Source organism: Arabidopsis thaliana, chromosome 5 (genome assembly GCF_000001735.4).
Source record: "Arabidopsis thaliana chromosome 5, partial sequence".
Taxonomy (NCBI): Eukaryota; Viridiplantae; Streptophyta; class Magnoliopsida; order Brassicales; family Brassicaceae; genus Arabidopsis; species Arabidopsis thaliana.
Window position 1 is genome coordinate 3011491 of NC_003076.8, and position 19892 is coordinate 3031382.

The window sequence follows — 19892 nt, forward strand, 5'->3', positions numbered from 1 at the left end:
AGTTACCTCATATTTCTAAGTAACTACACTATAGCCAAACATAAATGTGAAACGGAAGCACTCAATCGTCAGCGAACTTGAGAGCAAAATACAATACGACGGTACGGTATCAGCATAAACGTGAATTAATGGAACCGCATATTTAAAAAAATCATAACTGGATAAGGTTTCAAAAAAAGAATTGTTGCGCAATAAACGAGTTTTTTTGTTTATTACAATAAACGAGTATCAATTCCTTCCATCGTCAAAAACCAAAGAGCTTTTTGTACCGAGCGAACGACATTATAATCACGAACAAGATTGCGCAAACTGTTGCAGTGCCGCTCACCACCTTTCAAATAAAAACAAAAAACACCAACTATATCAGGGTCCCGGAAATTCGAAAGGACTAACAGGTCCATGGAATTGAAGTGTTATTTCATACCCATTTGAACATATGTTTTTTGATGTTCCACGGGAAAGGAATGTTCATGCCTAGAATGCCAACAACTACAGAGTACACTGATACACAGATGCTTCCAGCGGTTAAAATAATTTCGAACTGATACAAGTGAGACGAAGATGAAGATTAGCACTTGTGGTTTTGATTTTTTATCTAAGAACTAATTCAACAATCTTGGAATTTCTATATTCACTCACCTTAATTAGCTGATTTCGACTACTGTCTAGCTGCAAGATACGGATGGTTATAATTTACATTTATTAGTAAACAAGAGAGATTACATTTTCACATAACATGTGTAAAATTCTGGAAAATAATCTTTTTTCAAAAAATAAAGTTCTGGAAAATATAAAGAATAAATTTCCATAACCTGGATATTAAGGAAATCTTCTGTCTCATCCACATACTCGCGTAGCTGCATCAGTCAAAGATGTCACAAAGATTCAGAACTTTGACTAGTATAGAGGCAAGAACATAAGGAACAACCATAGGGGGTTGGTTTCTTTGTGCACGGGTTCAATCGCCCTTTGGGATGTAAAGACATTCTTATTTCGGAATAGACTAAAGACTGGCTCAGGACACTGAGGGAGACTATGTGCCAAAGGTCCAGAACTCTAGCGGTTTATCAACAAAAAAAAAGAAAGAAGAAGAAGATACAGTACCTCGGTTAATTTGTTCAAAGTTCTGTCGATTTGCATAAAAGTGTGCCTGTAAAACAATAACAAAATAAATCAAATGGTTGTCGGTAAAAATATATATATGTGCAACATTCATGCAATAAACAACCTCAAGCAACATTTCAACTTCTTCAACATCATTTTTGTCGTCCCCACGAACCGTGGCTGACCTCACCAAATGGCTCTTTGCTCTGGAAATCTTAGCACCTATTGTTGGGGACGTAGGATACCAATTAATGTGTTCACCAGAATCAATAGCTGGTGAAGATGCACCCGCGAGCTTCCTTGAAAGGTAGAGTTCAGCCATATCTTCGTCATCTTCCAACAACTGTTCAAGCTCATCCTTTATCTGCAAATCCACATCATATTCTGATTTAGACCCAACTTTCACTCGGTATAATCCCAAAAGCATATACTCCAGTTTTGATGGTTCTTTCAATGAGTCTTTGAACTCTTTTATCTTTGAGGTTCACTTGAAATATGTGAAGCAGAACAAGATCAGTGCATGTATGACTCACTTAAGAAATAGTTTAATTTTCATGAACCTTATGCATAACTCCTAAATATATTTCTTTTCTAAACATAGACCCTGTTCCAAGTGATTCCTGCTCACCTTTTGGACCTGAGCTGTCAATCGGGTCATGGAACTCTTCAATTTACAAACCCTTAGCAAGTTACGGCTAGTTAACTACAAAACGAAACGGTGCTCATCGACTGAAATAGAGTTAAATGTGGTTAGAGATGGATCAGTGAGGACAATAATTTCGAAGTTAGCTACCTTCAAGGTAAGTTCATCCAAAGCAGGATAAGCAGACTTCTCTAATTCTATTGTCCTTGCAGCTAGGAAGCTACAAATAGCTTCCAAAGCAACCTCTAGTGCCCGAAATTCAAACGCGGATTCTATATAGTATCAAGCAATCATATTAATACCAAAAGTAAAAAGAGTGACAAGTTTTTCTTACGATATTTATAGAACATAGGTATCAAAAAGATCAAGAATAAATCAAGAATTGAGTTCTAAAAATGACTAAGGTCAAGGGCTACCATCTTCTTCAACCACATCACCATCTAATTGACCACCGTGTGCCTTGTTTCCAACAGATAAGCGTGTCTGAAACTCCTCCAGGGTTGGAATAAGATTTTCATCTGACGAATCCTGAATCAAAACCTGTAAACATTTGAAATAACTAACCCAATCCATCATCACTTCTGAAGGAGAGAAAAAGCTTCAACTATTACATAAGATCAGCTAGCATGATGAAACCTGTTTAAAGTTAAGCACACTGACACCTAATGCTCTAAGCAGTCTATAATGCAAACAAGATCAAAACCCCACCGAGATTATGACCAATTTAACACAGTAGCTATGAGCCAAATCTAACAAGTTTAATGTTTGCCCAAGTCAATCAAAGTACACTGAGACTGACCTCTTTGGCAGTGATGATCGCCTTGATATGCTACAAAGGACCGAAACACACAGGAACTAATCAAACATGATTAACCAACAAAGCTGTGAAAACTATGAAAAACAGAGGAGAAACACAAAAGTCTCAAGTCCCAACCTCTAAGTTAAGAACAATGGCTCTTTCTCGACCCAGAATAGCAGAAGGGTAAAAGAGATTTGGGTCAAGTATCCGGAGATCGCGAGCGTGGATCTGAACACGGTGCATAATCACATATTTGTCAACGTCAAGCACCGTTTTTTTTCCCGTCGCGTCTATGGAAATCCAACTCCACGATGACTGGGGTGTAATCCTCTTCACCGGAACAAGTTCTTCGTTAGGCAACATCTTCGACTCTTCACTGCTTAAACCCGATATCTAAAAGCACCTTTTGTCCCAGTTGAATTAAGAAAAGCGGAATTTCCGTTATCTGCTCCTTTTGTTCTTCATATAACTCCTCTAAAGTCGTCGGTCTTATTTTAATGGGTTATTCAAAATCTGACGAGGGAGACAAGAACCATTTTCATATTAGGATTTCGAGGTTCACACTATAGTATATGTTTGTTTTTTAATCAATACATTTGAATGCTTTGCTTTTTGTTAATTTTCATCCTTAACTATCTTTGACTTACAAAGATTTTTGTACTGAGGTTTGATGGAGTCGAAGCATCCTTCACAATTACTAACAACTGATATTAAGCATCCTTTAAAACATTTTAAAAAAAAACATATATATGCTATTATATGCTATTATCTTCATATAAGTTTGGTCGATAATTTGTAATCGTGGGACAATGAAACTTCTCCAATATCCCACATCGGTTTCTCTACTCATAATTTGTCTTGTTTATATATCTCATTAAATCAACTTCTTAACGTCGAGCTATGTAACGAGAGCTTGTAACCCAAGTGGGGACTATAAGATGGTGGAACACTGGATCGGCCCACGGGTCGGATTTGTTGTTGGCATAGGTCTGGACTGCCCAATCCAAGCTGTGAGTGAACCGTATGAACCAAGCGAAGGTTTGATCCGTACGGTTGCTAAAGGTTGAGGGTATTGCGTTAGGCTGGCTTCACAGAGCAGCGACTACCTCCCGCTCTCAGCAGTGGACGGACAACGGTTCGACGCCACACAAATCCACTATGGTCCGCTGGCTCGTAACCCGCTTGAACCACCATTTTTTTATTTTTGTAAGATTTTAAAATTGCTATCTCATTTTATTACCATAATTAATATCTTAAGTTAAAAACAAAACGAGCCGTCGAATCAAACACTAATGTTCAAAGAGTGTTTCAAGCTTCCTACATGGAGAAGATGATGACCTAACGCGATTTTCCTCTTCCCGGTCTCATCAACCACACTCAGATCCTTACACACATTGACGTTAAACCTAACCACCGCTTCTTCACTCTTTCCCAGACGAATCTTCTCAAATCCTAGTAGTTGCTTAATCGGAGATCCGTGTACTTGCGGCGACGTCGTGAACAGAAACACCGTGTGGCTTCCCGCTCTGTCTCCGGTGTTCTTTACATTCAAATGAACCTCGAAATCCGATCCTCCCTCAACGGCGTTCTCGCAGTGAGGTCCGATCGCGTCCAAAGATTGGCACTCCGATGATCGGCAAGGGTGGTTCTCGTCGAGACTGAGAGAGACGAGTCTTGGCGCTTTGATTAGCTGATGGTCGAATTTAGTGTAGGTAAGCGCGTCTGCGAAGGCGTATACGGTTTCTCCGGTGTAAAACCTGTAACTCCGACCCGGATACCCCTTTGATTTGTCGGGTCTCATGTTCATATTTGACATCGGAACTTTTTCCACGTACGATTGAGGATACCACGTCATCGGCAAATTTCCACCTACCAGAAAAAAAATTACCGGTTAGAGAAATTGCAATTTTAAAACCGAACCGGGAGATTAAAACCGGTTGAATCTGTAGAACAGAGTATTACTCGGATTATGACGTCCGAAGATAACGTCAGCAATGGCGAGACCACCGGCTTCACCAGGGTATCCGACCCACATTATGCTTGTGATCTTTTTATCATTCTTGGCGAATGTAATGTCAAATCCTCCACCGGACATGATAACTAGCACCACCGGTCCTCTTGCTGCCATAGCAACTCGAGTCACAAGCTCTTGCTGCTTTCCAGGAAGATACAGGTCGACTCGGTCATGGCCCTCCCTCTCAATTGATTGGTCTGCGCCCACCACGAGCACAACAGCATCCGCAGAAGCAGCCAGATCCACGGCTGAGCCTATATCCGCATCTACGCAAGCCACGTTACATCCCAGTTGATAGGTAGACGACACCGTTTCTGCCAATCCCTGAAGCGGCGTTGTGTACTTGCATGGTACACCTGAATATAAATACAATCTCAGTTTCACACATTTTAAGCTTGAAAACTGAATCATGGAGACCGATAATCACTTGTGTTTCTTTTATGTTTGTTTCAATTTACCGTGGTAGTTTCCGATCATTGTTTCTGTGGCATTGGCGTTTGGTCCGATCACGGCTAATGTTTTGATTGCGGAAGGTGAGAGCGGAAGCGAACCAGCAGAGTTCTTAAGCAAGACAATGCCTTGTCTTGCGCCATCTCTTGCGAGTTCTTGGTTATCAGCGGTGCAAACATCCTTAGGACCAAGACCACCGTAGAGCTGCTTCTTAGGGTCTCCATCGAAGAACCCTAAACGCATCAGAGTCGCGAAATTGTTTGAAATCGCTTTGTCAATAGCTGTTTCGTTTACCAAACCCGCCTTGACCGCTCCCATCGCGTGTTGACCATTGAAATGATCACAATTCAAATCCAAACCTGCCAATAGAGATTTGGCCACAGCTTCTTCTGGAGTCTTAGCATAGTGTTGTTTTCTGAACAACACATCTACCGAATCACAATCCGAAACAATGTATCTAACAAAAAAAACAACCGATGATTTTAGATAACCAAACCCTCCATAAAATTAAACCATTGGATCCAAATAACCTTACCCGTTGAGCTGCCATTGTCCGCGGATCACACCGGAAAGCAGATCAGGATCGGCACATGTTGGTTTACCGTTAACTTGGTTGTAAGAACACATGACACTAGCAACATGCCCATCAACCACACAGCTCTTGAACGGTGGTTGAAACGTATCAGCCAGATCTTGTTGGTTTACCTAATCCAACATAACACGAAAAACAGAATGAAACATTGAAATGTATTTAGTGCGACAAATAACAAAAGTTACAAAATATTCAAAGAATCCAAAAAAAAAAAAAAACTCTTTCTTCTTACCACAGCGTTGAAAGTGAGACGATTGACATTTCTCCAATTGTCAATATCATAGGCGGTGTAGTGTTTGCAGCAAGCAGCGACTTTGAGACGGTTAGGATCTCCACCGTCAGTCTCCTGAAGACCTTTAACGTAGGCCACTGCGTATTTGCTTGAGAGTGTTGGGTCCTCACCGGGAGTCTCTTGTCCTCTTCCCCATCTCGGGTCCCGGAATATGTTCACATTAGGTGACCAAAACGTTAAACCGGCTGATCCCACATTGTACATTGCCCTCGCCTCTGTCGATACAACCTTAAACCAATATATGGATAAAAATAAATTAAAACTAGATGCAAGAAACTACTCATGTCTAAAGCATTGAGAAGAAAATATGATATATCATTACTTATGTCCTAAGAAACAAAATTTTCCATTTTGCATAATGAGTGAGTTTTCACAGTGTAGCCCAAAAATAGAGAAAATGAAGAAGGAGATAGTTCTTTCACCTTGCCAATGGCTTGGAACAAAGACACATTGAAAGAAGCGGCCGTGAGTATAACTTGTGGGAAGCTAGTGGCGCCAGGGACTTGACCGGTGAACCGACTACCACCTCCGACGTTAGAGACGCCATGAAGTGCCTCCGACCACCATTTGTAAGACGGAATCCCAAGGCGGCTAACGCCGATAGCTTTGCTGGTCAAAAACCCGATTTTCTCCTCCAACGTCAATCTTCCGACAAGATCGGTGACTCGGGCTTTGATACTCAACCCCGCGTTGCAGAATCTAAGCCCGGCAAGAGAAGGGTTTCCGGTGACGTCACAGGCGAAGACTGGAGAAGACTGATTGTTCGATTGCTCGGAGATGCAGACGATGAAACAGAGGAAAAGAGTGGAAACAGAGAAGAGTGCTCTGTTTCGGCTCGCCATTGTATCTTTGTCTCGAGATTTTTTGTTGTGGTTTGTGTTTGATGTTTATTGATTACTGTTGTATATATATACTAATATAAGCTGTACGCTGGTTGGAAAATTGTTAAACTAAGGAATATAATTTTTAAAAGTTGAATATGTATATATTACTGTATTTATATAGAAGTTGAATACCAATAAATTAAAAAATAGTCAAAGTAAAATGATGGTAAGTTGGTATTAGATACCTTAATATTAATGTAATAAATTAAAAAATGGTCAAAGTAAAATTATCAAATCCTGAGGATAAAATGTCACTATGAATAATAATGACATTTCCTGCTCTTTGTTAAGAAAGGTTATCTAAATGAAATCAGGGAAATTCGTTGACTCGAGAAAGAAATTTGATTCTCTGAAAATCAGATAGAAATGCATGACTATGTATGGTCGTGAGGTAATATTTCTTAGTTATAAAGACAAAATCATATATATGAAAGTTGGTCAACTCTCTATAAGTGACACATCATCATACAAGAAAATGACATGTGTCATTCTATATTAATTAAATAAAAAATTAATACAATTAATTAAGGAAGAATCAAAAGTCTTTTGTTGTGTTAAATTCTATATAATCTCTCTTTTAAATAAATATTCTTAAAACATTCAATAAATAAAAAATTATAATAATATATCAAGTACTACTTTCATTTTATTCTACTTATTTTTTAAAATATTTTTATCAATAGTTATCAATTTATAATGGCTAAAATTTACTTTGTGTCGTAGTTTAAATGTTTGCTACCTAACCTCATATTAATTAGTAATTTTAGTTGGATATTTTTTTATTATTACGTTATATGAATATGATTTATCATATGACCTTATTTCTGTTTATTTTTGTGCGTTCTGATAACTTGGTAACATTGATATACATTTTTCACGTAATGGTCATCCGAGACATTAGACATACCCACACAAAAAACACGAGACTCTATATGGCTATATGCAAGGGAAGAGAATTAAAGTGTTGACTTGAATTACTAGCATATCATGATGTGGTTAGTGTACTAGATAACGAGAGAATATATGGAATAAAGAATTGTTTGTTACAATTAAGTTAGGCAAGTTTCAAAATACATAAGTAATATAACTACATATTAATATATCATATAATTTTGTTGTATGTGTTTATGATAGTGAAATATTTGAATAATAGGTCTATAAATATTCATATTATAGTAAAATTTAAATTTCGAATTATAGATAAATTTAATTATAAAAAATTATAACTCTATAAAATAGATATGACTTTATTACTTATACAGCAGGTAGGCTTATATTTTAGTTAAACTAAAAACTTTTATTGTAAAGTTGATTATAAATATATGATATTATTTTATTTGATTTTAAATGTATAGTAAACTGCGAGTTGTATATGTTTTGTTGATATTATTTATATTGTTTAGTGTTTAAAATTATATACTTGTATTTTGATTGTTAATTTTATAGTTTCACCTGTAGTATACCATCTTGTATTAATATTGATTTAAACCCGTCAATTCTAGGATTTTTCACCTTGTATTAAAAATTGAATCACATCATACACATTAAAAAATCTAATATGATAATTCAAATTGTGGCATATGCGAAAAAACTCTAATTATTTTTTTATAACGATGATATTATTTTTTCGCAAAAATAGAATCATATAAAGATGAGAGGTGAACTATAATAATTAATAAAAAATTAATATGATAATTTAGATACCAAATCTAATTTGTTGATTTTAATTGGTTACTTTTTTGGAAATTAATAATGTATTTCGTTTTTGAGTTAAATTTAATTAATTAAATTAGTATTTGACTTTTTAATTTTTAAAGAAATGAATTAATTTACTCTTTAAAATTTTATTTCTAATGGCATACCTATGTAATTACTTACAAAAAATAAGGTTATATTTAAAATGTACTTCCCAAATAATATAGTAGGATATTCATTTTGGACATATATATATATATATATTTATTTATTTATTTAAAATATCCAGGTTACATAGACATAGTTATGAAAACACAAATGGTTTACAAATGCATTGGTATTTGGTAACAGAGAAAGCTGCAAGAGCATATAATAATTCGATCTGATTTTGAATAAAAACAAGATGTAAGGTGTTTTCTATTTTGGGTATTATTGAATCGTTAGTAGCGTTGCGGCTTTCAAAGTCATGCGCAGACATTTTGAGCAACTTTGCGATTGAATGCAGAATACTGCTGTCTCGTGATTGGTCGTTGACATATCTAATTTCGACATAAACAAAAAGATGAGAGTAGTAGTACAGTATGCAATAAGAAACAAGGTGTCGTGTCTTATTCAGTATGCAATAAAAAGGAGAGTACACTAAATTATAATATAGTCTGTAAAACAATTCTACGAAACAGTAAATCACATAGTTGTACATCTCATGGTAAGATTAAGATTCTATTTCCTAGTACAAAAAAAAAAATACTATTCTAAACAGACAAAAATTAAGAGCTTAAGATTTATGTATTATAAGCATATTTATAAGAATTTTCACACATTTCTTTCCAAAACTTATTTTCTTTGTAAAACATTCTTTATTAAAAAAAAAATGAGTGGAGACACATGCACCCCATAAAATATGCAGCCACGCAGAGGTATATATATCTTCCCTTTTTGAACACGATACAATACATTAACAAACTCGGAAATTTTTACAATAGAATAACTTTTTTTCGTCGTCTAATGTATCATATGAGAACATCTTATAAGTTATAACTTACATATATATTAACTTTAAGAAAACTTGTTCTCTATAGTCTACAGAAACTCCACAATACACAATATTTCACATATTTCTGATGGTAAAAACTTAATTTTGGTACGTAAAAATTAAATCTTATAAATCTATTTAGCAACCACAAGACCTACATTAAGTTCTAGGTTTATGTAAGATATTGAATACTGATAGCGATTGGTCATCTACTTAAAACTACGAAAATCTGGCGCAAAATCTGATTGTATGGTTACATATTGTGTATCAAACTTAAATTCCCACCCTACATGTCAACAAAAGAAGAAGAAGAATCTATTTGGATATATATGTTTGGGTAAAGAAGTGAAATACATACATAAATGTTAACTATGGAATATGGACCACATTGGCACCAATAAACCTAATACCAAAAGTGTAGGTTCGGTGGTCATGAATGATGATGTGGACTGAATAATCGACATTTTTGAGTTGGCTTTATCGTGGAATATCAACATCATTTTGACATTTTCTATAAAATTACAACATATTGTAAAAGAGACAGATTCTGAACTGATTGTTTATCAACGTTTCTTGTAATCATAAACCAAAATACTATGTCACCTAGTTCATATCTTGGCCAAATTTCGCAGACAATGTTGCGTTAGATTCAGAGATTCCAACTTTTACGGTTTCTAAGTTGTGAAACATTTGTTTACGCACATTTGAATATTTGATTCAATAACTTGCAACTATTTCATTTTTGTCCAACCTTGTTTTTATGTTTGCTATACTATATCGTTTACTAGTTGAAAAATATGTTTGATATATTTGTCAACAATGTATCTTGTGATTATGAACATAACATTTTCACACAAAACCGCAACAGAAAATGCAAATATATGCATTTGAAACAACTAAGGCTTATATATATATATATATATATATACTAAATACAAATGATCACATACATACTAGCAAAAGAAAGATGGACCTATGAAATTGCTTCAAATTTCCTCATTATAAGAGTTGTAAACAAACACCATTCCAAGTACGATTTCAACATTTACAAGTAAAGTACACTTACATTTCAGGAGAATAAGACAGCCCGCTTTACTTACACACTCAAATCAAATCCAATGGCACAAGAGGAGTGTACTTACTCTTAACTCTGGTCCTTGTAAGGTGTCCAAATCAGTTTGCTAGCATCTACATCAAGACCACCTCGGCCTGCAGCTTTCAGATGTCGGTCCAGAACCTTTGGATCCGCACAGATCACATGCTGTCCTTTCCTGTACTGTATCAGTTCTAGGCTCTGAAGTGTGCTTAATATATCTTCCGCTTTGATTGCTGTCACGTCGCTCAGCTCCTACATCATCATACATGAAACAGAGACAGATGAGTGGATTCTTAGATCGCAGAAACCAGGATTAGCCTAAGACTTTTTATCAGTTTGAAACACAATCTAACCTTGATAGAAATGTTTCCCTTATGTTTTTTCAAGATTTCTAATAGAACACGAGTCCAATAACCTCTGTAGCTTAGTAAGCCTAGATCCGACAAGGGTCTTTCCGGTGTCCCAACTTTTCCCTCTTTCTTTGACAGTTCATAGGCTGCAACTCAGAAGAACAATCTGTTACTTATTTTTGTGGACATGGGATTGAGAAGAGCAAAAGGGTCAAATGGGCAAAGAACTTACAAAAGGCTATTAAGAACTTTCCATAGCCTTTTCTTTGATATGAAGGCAGGGTTAGAATGCAAGCTAAGTTGTATGCTTCTTCCGAATGCTTCTCCTGGACCCAGTAGAAGTTACGTTTATGAGCAAACAGGAAAATGGAAACCAAACATATATGTAACTACTTTGCTATATTACCTTTGAAAAGTACCCAACCATGTGGCATCCTCGGTCATCACATTCGCAAAGAACGTAGAATAGAAACAAATCAACATCGTAGTAAAGAGTTTTGTGGTCAAGAAATAACTTTGCCAGGTAGCAGAGATTCTGTGCATAAACCTTGTTCTTTTTGCCATCTACCTGTAAGATGAGAGTACGGTTAGAGAAAAACGTTCCTGCTAATGTAGAACATAACCAGATGAGAGATAAACTAATCAGCATCCATATACGAAAAAAAAAAACATAAGAGAAAGCTAACGATACATCATATCCAGAGCAAGAAGACCAGAGACCTATCTCAGGATATTACCTCAAACATTGACAAGGTACCACTTCGGTAAATTTCATCACCAGGTGGGTGCTTCAGGTCACACTTCCTCTGCAGGAAAAAAGTAAGGAAATTATACAAAAGCTACAAGATAAAATAAAACCATATAAATGCAACTTTAATGAACCGTGAATGTGGATATGCAAGTCAGTGACAATATTCAACAGAATCTGAAAGGTTGGGTACTATCTTCAGCAATGAAACTGGAATGCAAAAACATAGAATACAGATGTGAAACCAGACTATTGAAGCTCGCAATGGAAATGTAATTAAAAAGCATCATAAGACTTCAAAGATAAAGAAAAACAGTTGCTCACCATATGCCTTTGAAGCTGCTCTTTGCGTTTCATGAAGTTCAGGCAAAACTCACAAAAAAAGAGCTTCACACAGTCATTGTATTCTGGCGGAAAAGGGGAGAAGTACCAAGTCTCAATCTCATATTTTCCAAGCTCAATTGTTGATATGTTCTTCACTTTCGTGAACTCTTCATGTTCACGCAAACTTGCTGCATCCAGCTCTTCATGACCCTATAAAAACATTTCGAAACACAGAATACTGAATCAACACAAACCTTACGTTTCCAGGACCCGCCTTATATTGGCATTCATTACCTCTATATGTGTCTCATCGATCTTCCTCTTCTGGTGACGTGTCATCTTCAAGCTTGTTACCTAGAAACCACAGACATAAATCTCTGCTCATTGCTAAACGTATATGAGAAAACTCATGAAATCCACATTATGCAACTAACAATACAAAACTAGAGAACGCACCTTGTCTTCCACTTTTTCATCTACAGCGCACTCTACTGAATCAAGGTCCAGTTGGTCCAGCTGAGTCCATTCATCCAGCCTCCTATTAACTGCAGTTTCGAAAACAAATTACCAAAATCAAACACATTGATGATCATAAGATTTCAAAATCACCAACTTTGTCATCATATTACTCAGCTTAATCACAATAGTATAAATGGTTCAAAATCTTTAGAAGCAAAGTATAATGCAGAATTTGATCTCCTTCTCAAAAATCTCACACAACTTGAAGCCAATTCCAATGATCCAATTGATAAAGTCTTGCAATTTAACTCTTTTTTCTTCCTACATTATAAACCCTTGACTAAATTTCCACCTTTGTGAAGCTCAACAGTACGAATCAACCAAAATTGAAAACCCTACATCAAAACTTGATAAGGAATTAAACGACATACACTCAGTGTAATGAACGTAATACTCGTAATCATTTTGACCGCCGTTATGTATCCGCCGGCGCTCAATTACTTTCACCGGATGGTGTTTCCCGTCTCTCCACCGACACATCACACGAGTACCCACTTCTAGAGGAAGCATCCCCATTTTCCTCTTCTTCGACGGATCCGACTCTATAATAGCTTGATCAGGAGTTAAAGGAGGAGGAGGAGGATGAGACCCATCAACGCCGTTCGTAGCCGGAGGCTTTTGATTCGACGACGGTGGCGGTGCGTTGCCGTTGGTTTCTGTATTCGCTGACGATCCCATTTCTCGGTCGGGTCGGAGATTCCCGGGTGGGCTTTCTTTCTCATACGAGTAAGAGAACTAGAGAGAGAAAAACGGACACTTGAAATAAATCAGGCCCATTAGTAACTTTTCACATAATTGGGCCTATATTTATGGGCCGTTAAAAATATTGATATTTAATGGTGTGAAGTACATACATTTTCACCGGGATCACAGTTTATTCATAAAATTAGAAAGTTGTTTGATCATGTAAGAATTATCTCGAATCACATTGAAATATTTCTGTAGTAAAACGAATTAGATTTGAAAATATATGAATCATACCCATGGCTATTTAGTGACTATTAATGCATTGTTTGAGCTAAATAATTTGGTTAGACGTTAAGTTCTTGCAATTATCTCTAGGATGTGAATGAATGTATAACTATGTGGCAAAAAGAAAGAAAATATATTAAATGATTTCGTTAGCAAAATGGATATAGCTAGGTTTCCATGAATCTCACTGACATTTCATTGTGTCTTTATTAAAACCTATGAATGTGAGGAGACACAAAAGTCAGCGGAAGTATCCATGAGTGAAGTGAACAAGGAGCATAGGTTTCCTTGAATTAACCTCTCTGCTACTTTTCTGAGATTTTCTGACCAACAAGTGTGGAGCAAAGCTCTGGTGGTTTAATGCTTGTTTGTAGTCAAAGGTTTTCTTTTTATTATTGGGAAGGTAAAAAGAGATCTTGCAACTGTTTTAGTTGAACTTCTATTCATTAATTCGAAGACAAAACGAGCAAGTACATTTTCTCTGCACCATCCTCTTTATAATATGTCTCGATATATACTCTCTTTCTGGAGTAGAGTATCTGTATACCTTATCGGTTTGTTGTAATTTGAGATTACTTTATATTACAAAACATCATTTTATGGGATGATTGTCGTAATTTTCATTATGCTAAACGTTACTATAGCTAAACATTTTTCGTTAACATTTTTACAACAAGTATAATCGGATACGTTTAGTCTGTTAGACTTTTTAGTTTTCAGGTGATGTTTAATCGGATACTAACAAGTATAATCTAATAGACTAAACGTACGGATATTATTTTCATAACAACTTTTTTCTTTTTGGATTTTTCGTTGCTAGTTGTGAAGCTATATATTAAAAAAAAAGCCCTAAAGCTTATTGTAATTTAGGAATTCTTAAAGCTTATTCTAATCATAACAAAACGATTTTCAATATGTATAGGTATTAACGTTCAAAGTGAGGTATGTACGTAAAAAGATGAAAATGAAGCAATAGAGTACATTCATATTATATGCTCTAAAATATAGTACTTCACAAATATATGCGTTGTGTGTATACAAAGACAAAAGTCCACAGTAATGATAACACTATTTAAATAGGGTTCTTTGATGGCGTCATGGTTCTTATGCCCGAAAAATGCCCGGCCAAAACTTGTATACAACCAAACTCCAAATCAAGAACTTATTATTATATACGAAATGATAACATAATATTAAATATATGGTGGTACACAACTCAAGCTAACCGTTATGATTATTCCACAACCTTTTCACGGTCAACAACAATATATTATATATCCTAACAAACCCTTATTTCGTATCCATTTTTATTATATATAAACACTTTCCATAATTGCACCATTACTCACACATTATAGCATAATTTAGTTACTACTAATGGAAATGTCATCTTGTCTAGATTAATTCTCCTACTCCTCTTCCCCCACGGCCGAAACTTGGCGGTGGTGGCGGTGAAACCCATGACGTCGTCACCGCCTGAGAAGCTTGATCTTGCGGCGGCGGAGGAGTATATCCGGTATTATTATTGAGTAGCCGGATCTGCCGTTTCAAGAACTTGACATAGCGTATAGCTTCATCGAGCATTGAAGCCGTATCCATTTTAGTGCCACCTGGCACGAGTCTCTGAAGAATTCTGATCCTCTCACTGATTCTCTCACGGCGATGTCTAGCCGCCACACTCTGAGGGTCGTCGGAGATCCTCACGTTACGGCGTTTGGGTTTCTTGACGGTTGCTGGGTCGATGTCAACCGATTGCATGGCTGCGATCTTGTACATCATTTCCTTCATAGCACCGAGTTCCTCTAGAGGTTCTTCTTCGTCTTCGTCGTCTTCTTGATCTCCGGAGAGAAGAGTGGTGGTTGTGAGGGAAGAAGAGAGAGGAGGGAAATGAGAAGAAGAGAAAGGATTGAAGATATGGAGCTGTGTGTACTGGTCCATGGCCATACCGATTGGATCATTATTATGTTGATGATGATGATCATCATTCTTGTTGTTGTTGTTGCTGCTGTTGATGATGTTGTTCCAAGTGTAATTTTGGAAGAGAGATGGGTTCATATTATAATTATTCATAATTTTTGTTTGTTTGGTTCGTAAAAATTTTAATGCTTGAGGCGATGCTTATATGTATATATATATGTGTGTGTGTGAGCATATATATATATTAAAGGAAAAAAAGAAAGGTGATCATATGATGAGGGGTTAGGTTGGTGATGCAATTAAGGATTTTGGTTCGGAGAAAAAATAAAGAATAATTTTATTTATATGTATCTTTTCAATAAGTGGACGTCACTAGTCGTTACCAAAGAAAAAGATTAAATTGTATATAGTTGAATAAGAAGTTTTTTTATGCTCCGAAAATGTTTATAAACGTTGTAGCACTTTTGTATACATATAGTTGGCATAATCGCTTTTTTTTTTTTTTTTTTAATGAGCAGCTCCAGTTGACTAATGAGATAGTTTTGAGTTGGCTAGGGTTTCCCTCTCCCACATTGAGACTTGAATTTAGGGTATATCGAGAAAGTGGCTTTCACCAAAGTAATAAACTAATAACCACTAGCTATAAGAATGTGAATTACTTTATATGAACATGAGTTTCTCTTTGATTCACAAAAGATGTCACCACTTGTGTGCTCTTATTCTGACTTCTCAATTTACAATCCCTTTAATTATCTCCTTCTCTCTTCACAAAACCCATTCACTAAAATAGGAAATCTTGATAAATTTTCTCTCATTCTCTTGTCTCTTCACGAAATAGCACATTTTGTTGATCCTATACTCTTATCCCGATCAACGGTCGTGATTTTCTCTCTCCCCTCGATGGAGTCCAATATTGAATGTAAATTGTGTGTGAAACTCGCAATGTTATATATTATTATAAAACAAATGATCAACTTGCTTTTTTCCACAAAGCTATTCTATAACTTGCGACGTGATTAAAGGTTTATAAGGATAACAAACATCAAATCACTCGCATGGGGACACCTTAGCTTCTTCAACATTTGGGTGTTATCCATGATTGTCATTAATAAGAAAGACGTGTATCATCGTCGTGACTCGTTTATATAAGACGGTGGTGAATATATCATTTTCCATGAAGCAATTTCTGCTTTTTATTAACAAAGTTCACATCTACGTAACAACGTTCTTGTATACAAGTGTATAAAACAAACACAAATCCGTAAAATACACGAAATTTTATGAGACTTCAAAAGAGGCAAATTTATATACGTTGTTTCGATCCGTTTATACAAAAATCAGACGGTTCTGATTTAATGTGACAAGTTTCTTATGTCATATGCCTCAACACAAAAGCAATGTATAAATACACATGTATATGTACATATATGAGATATAAGCGTATATTTTGCACATATGTTATGATTTGGTCTGCATTATAATCATACAAATTGCGCATGCAGGCTGCAATCATGCATTATAGGGTTACTTCTTTGGTATTAATCCATTGTTCACTGTATATTATATTCTTATTAAATCCACCCAACTGCCAACTACATGTATGAACATCTACTTATACACACACAAGTTTTGGAAATTAATTTGATTCGATATAAGTATACACTATATAGTTTTCGCATTTATAGCGGTTTAAAATGAAAACCGCAATTAAAAGAGTAACTGTGTATTTAATATAATAGCTAGCATTCGATCATATTATTAAAGTATATAACAGTCATGAGCAAGACTTATAATATAATATAGTTTAGTTAAAAGAAGTTTTATTTTGCCATGTATTTTATATAATACAAATTCGGATGGATTGGAGCAATGAACAATTTTTTTATTGCCTGATCATAAATTTAGAGTGTTTTTTAATTAAGTCTATTAATATTTTTCATACATGTGAAAGTTAAATGATTCATTTTGGACAGCTAGTTTCTAAATTTCCACAAAAACATGTAAAATAATAGAATATATAAGACACATAAATTTAATTTACTTCTTAAATCTATGATTTCATTTAGAATACATATAGTATTTTATTATTACTTTTTCCTTTTTGGTTGTATGTACATTTCTGCAACTGTGATGTGAAATATCATAATGGTTTATAAAGCTTGTATAATATGTTTCGAAATGTATACCGAGTTGTAATAAACAAAAATTGAATGCAATTGATTTACTAAATCATGTTTTCTTTTAAGCAAATTATCACTAGCTTATCTATTATGATATGGTTTAAACATGTGACAGCTCAAGCGGCCCCCATTTCGTCTGTGTATAAAGTGTAACCGTAAACCCTAACTAGATGAATCTAGTGTAAATGTATATAGTACATATACACGTGAGTGGGTGAAATAACTATGCAACATTTTCCGATGAAGATTGAATCATAAAATCTGACAATCTCCATTATTTTCATCCAAATTATCGCGTACATAAAAAAGCATTAAATAACTATATATATATATAGGCCATACATATATAACTATTTTTTTCAGCAATTGTGCTTCTTCCTCCTTTTTATTAATAGCGATACAATCTTCCGTCTTTGTGCGTTACGATTCCCAAAGAACCACACCCTCATTTCCTCAGAGTCTGGTCTCTTACAGCGACTTCTCTTTTTCTTTCTTTTTTGGATTTCCTCTTTCTGCTTCCACCATGGAGAAGAACAAACAAAGAAAAACTCAGTGTTGTTTCTTTCCAAATTTGAACACTTTGTAATCTAGTGATATCACTTTATCTTACTCCAATTTCACCGGTTAGGTTTGGTCATTAAAAATGATCAAACCAAAAAAGAAAATGTATAAGTAATCACCAGTTCACCACTTGGCTTAATTCATCCAAAAATAAAATTTCAAATTGGCTATATATCAAGTTAAGAAAAATAAAGCTAGACGAAAAAGGTAGGATATATATGCGTTATTGTATTGATTTCTATAACTACGAGGGTAGATTATGTGTTATAATATTAGTAATGATGCTAAGTTTTTTAAAATGGAGTAGCAAAAAAAAAAAACATGTTTATTTTTTCTCTTTCGCGAGAGGATCTAAAAAGTCTACAAAAAAGTGATTACAAGGCATGGGAAGCTGCAGTGAAGAAAAGTGAAGAAGTCTCTTGTTTGGTCCGAAAGTGTTAGTGTTATGGAAAACTCTTTAATGAGTTTTTCACTTTATTTTTCTTTCTCTTTTGTTTTTGAGGGGAAGAATATTACACATATGAAATTGACTTCGAGGGTTTTCATTTTCTTGGATTATTGCAGGTACAAACGTATTTCCAGTATCCATGCATAGACGCATAATGCCGTATTGTAGCTACATACACGAGAAGTAGACAGTAGACTCATTTAACAAAAAACCAAATAGACTCAATCAATTATATGTTTTGATGAATATTTTAACATTCAACGATTAATATATCCACTAATGAACATTCTTTTTTTTCCAACATCCACTGATCAACATTTTGTTCGACGATAAGCATTTTTCTATAAAAAGGAATTCCTTAGCTCAGGTTTATGAGCATGCAGGGTAATTGAATCATCGTGAGTGGGGACAGTGAAAGAACAGTTTTTTTTTTTTTTCAAGTAAAGAACAATTTAGCCAATTTCAGATGATTTTTTTTACTAGATTAAATTAATTTAACACATTTTACTTAGAGGCATGTGATCCCACTCGTCTTAAATTACAGTACAAGTCCTAGTAAAACCGAACATTTTTGAAATCCAAAGAGTATAAGAATTGGGACAGAATAAAACATATATATAACCAAAAACCTGTAATTAGTTGGAACATCAGTCATGTTCCCTGCTAGGATTGGGTAAATTTTGTCTGTAATTAGTAAAAATAAATCTCCGTTGCCGGGACTCGAACCCGGGTCTCTCGGGTGAGAGCCGAGTATCCTGACCAGCTAGACTACAACGGATTTGTAATAAATAATATTAATTAGTCAATATGTTAGTAACACCAAATTTTTTGAAAAAAAAAAGAAAGAAAAGAAAACATTAAACAAGAGAAGATATAACATCCAAATCGTAAAGGAAAACAACATTCTTCTCAAAATCGGTTGTCTAAACTTGGGGATTTGGACTAATTCATACCTGGCCCCGAGCCCCCGACTTACCTGAGGATGGTAATTGTGGGTTTGGAACCTTAAAGCCCTAAGTTATTTTATTGGGTCATTGGCAAAGGTGCAGAATCCATCTTAGTGGGCTTATACGAGCCAAAAATATGGGCCGCTACAAACATCTGGTTATGTTATTTTAGACCAAAAATATATACATATACCAAACATGTTGGATATAAAAACTTATGAGATAAATGATTTCAGAGATTTTAGTATGTAATTGCCTATTTGGTATTCATTATGAAATCAAAAAAATTAGGTTATTTTTGTTGAAACTAGTTTATTTCTAACA

The 19892-nt window shown here is 35.1% G+C and overlaps 4 protein-coding genes and 1 non-coding gene across 7 annotated transcripts; all 5 read right to left on the reverse strand.

The window, feature by feature from the left end:
* Positions 1-123: 123 nt before the first annotated feature.
* Positions 124-3062, reverse strand: AT5G09720 (Magnesium transporter CorA-like family protein). 2 transcript variants are annotated; one of them, NM_121009.5, is made up of 11 exons: positions 2682-2961; positions 2547-2576; positions 2164-2287; positions 1898-2019; positions 1733-1807; positions 1229-1468; positions 1105-1150; positions 813-857; positions 640-669; positions 425-541; positions 124-331 (listed from the first exon to the last, which is right to left on the reverse strand). In NM_121009.5, exons 1-8 carry the CDS (start codon positions 2907-2909, stop codon positions 838-840), a joined length of 885 nt encoding a protein of 294 aa, NP_196534.4. In that variant the 5' UTR covers positions 2910-2961; the 3' UTR covers positions 124-331; positions 425-541; positions 640-669; positions 813-837. The 2 variants fall into 2 exon arrangements, with proteins under 2 accessions (NP_196534.4, NP_001331333.1); NM_001343066.1 differs by having other exon boundaries at positions 146-331; positions 640-857; positions 2682-3062.
* A 341-nt stretch (positions 3063-3403) lies between these two features.
* Positions 3404-6852, reverse strand: BXL3 (beta-xylosidase 3). Its single transcript, NM_121010.3, has 6 exons — positions 6317-6852; positions 5835-6122; positions 5546-5715; positions 5019-5467; positions 4509-4916; positions 3404-4415 (listed from the first exon to the last, which is right to left on the reverse strand). Exons 1-6 carry the CDS (start codon positions 6734-6736, stop codon positions 3829-3831), a joined length of 2322 nt encoding a protein of 773 aa, NP_196535.1. The 5' UTR covers positions 6737-6852; the 3' UTR covers positions 3404-3828.
* Positions 6853-10441: 3589 nt separating this feature from the next.
* HAM2 (histone acetyltransferase of the MYST family 2) lies at positions 10442-13273 on the reverse strand. 2 transcript variants are annotated; one of them, NM_121011.4, is made up of 9 exons: positions 12915-13273; positions 12481-12569; positions 12319-12378; positions 12025-12234; positions 11690-11758; positions 11359-11520; positions 11185-11278; positions 10956-11098; positions 10442-10854 (listed from the first exon to the last, which is right to left on the reverse strand). In NM_121011.4, exons 1-9 carry the CDS (start codon positions 13219-13221, stop codon positions 10651-10653), a joined length of 1338 nt encoding a protein of 445 aa, NP_196536.1. In that variant the 5' UTR covers positions 13222-13273; the 3' UTR covers positions 10442-10650. The 2 variants fall into 2 exon arrangements, with proteins under 2 accessions (NP_196536.1, NP_001078558.1); NM_001085089.1 differs by lacking the exon at positions 11690-11758 and having other exon boundaries at positions 10462-10854; positions 11359-11502; positions 12172-12234; positions 12915-13266.
* A 1345-nt stretch (positions 13274-14618) lies between these two features.
* On the reverse strand, positions 14619-15624 carry HEC3 (basic helix-loop-helix (bHLH) DNA-binding superfamily protein). The gene has a single exon (NM_121012.2). The coding sequence runs from the start codon at positions 15583-15585 to the stop codon at positions 14911-14913; it is 675 nt and encodes a 224-aa protein (NP_196537.1). The 5' UTR covers positions 15586-15624; the 3' UTR covers positions 14619-14910.
* A 3702-nt stretch (positions 15625-19326) lies between these two features.
* AT5G09755 lies at positions 19327-19399 on the reverse strand. The gene has a single exon. It is a non-coding gene; the product is annotated as a tRNA-Glu (tRNA).
* Positions 19400-19892: the final 493 nt, after the last annotated feature.

What these genes read in the sequence shown, in the direction of transcription:
- BXL3 (NM_121010.3), bottom strand. Translation starts at nt 6,736, where the DNA reads ATGGCGAGCCGAAACAGAGCACTCTTCTCTGTTTCCACTCTTTTCCTC. An exon ending in TGTTCCAAGCCATTGGCAAG is followed by an intron (nt 6,123 to 6,316) that starts GTGAAAGAACTA and finishes TATTGGTTTAAG; the next exon opens with GTTGTATCGACAGAGGCGAG. An exon ending in GGACAATGGCAGCTCAACGG is followed by an intron (nt 5,468 to 5,545) that starts GTAAGGTTATTT and finishes TTTTTTTGTTAG; the next exon opens with ATACATTGTTTCGGATTGTG.
- HAM2 (NM_121011.4), bottom strand. Translation starts at nt 13,221, where the DNA reads ATGGGATCGTCAGCGAATACAGAAACCAACGGCAACGCACCGCCACCG. An exon ending in AGCAGCTTCAAAGGCATATG is followed by an intron (nt 11,759 to 12,024) that starts GTGAGCAACTGT and finishes TTTTTCCTGCAG; the next exon opens with AGGAAGTGTGACCTGAAGCA. An exon ending in GTACCTTGTCAATGTTTGAG is followed by an intron (nt 11,521 to 11,689) that starts GTAATATCCTGA and finishes CTCATCTTACAG; the next exon opens with GTAGATGGCAAAAAGAACAA.
- AT5G09720 (NM_121009.5), bottom strand. Translation starts at nt 2,909, where the DNA reads ATGTTGCCTAACGAAGAACTTGTTCCGGTGAAGAGGATTACACCCCAG. An exon ending in CCATTGTTCTTAACTTAGAG is followed by an intron (nt 2,577 to 2,681) that starts GTTGGGACTTGA and finishes GGTCCTTTGTAG; the next exon opens with CATATCAAGGCGATCATCAC. An exon ending in CGATCATCACTGCCAAAGAG is followed by an intron (nt 2,288 to 2,546) that starts GTCAGTCTCAGT and finishes AAATGTTTACAG; the next exon opens with GTTTTGATTCAGGATTCGTC.
- HEC3 (NM_121012.2), bottom strand. Translation starts at nt 15,585, where the DNA reads ATGAATAATTATAATATGAACCCATCTCTCTTCCAAAATTACACTTGG.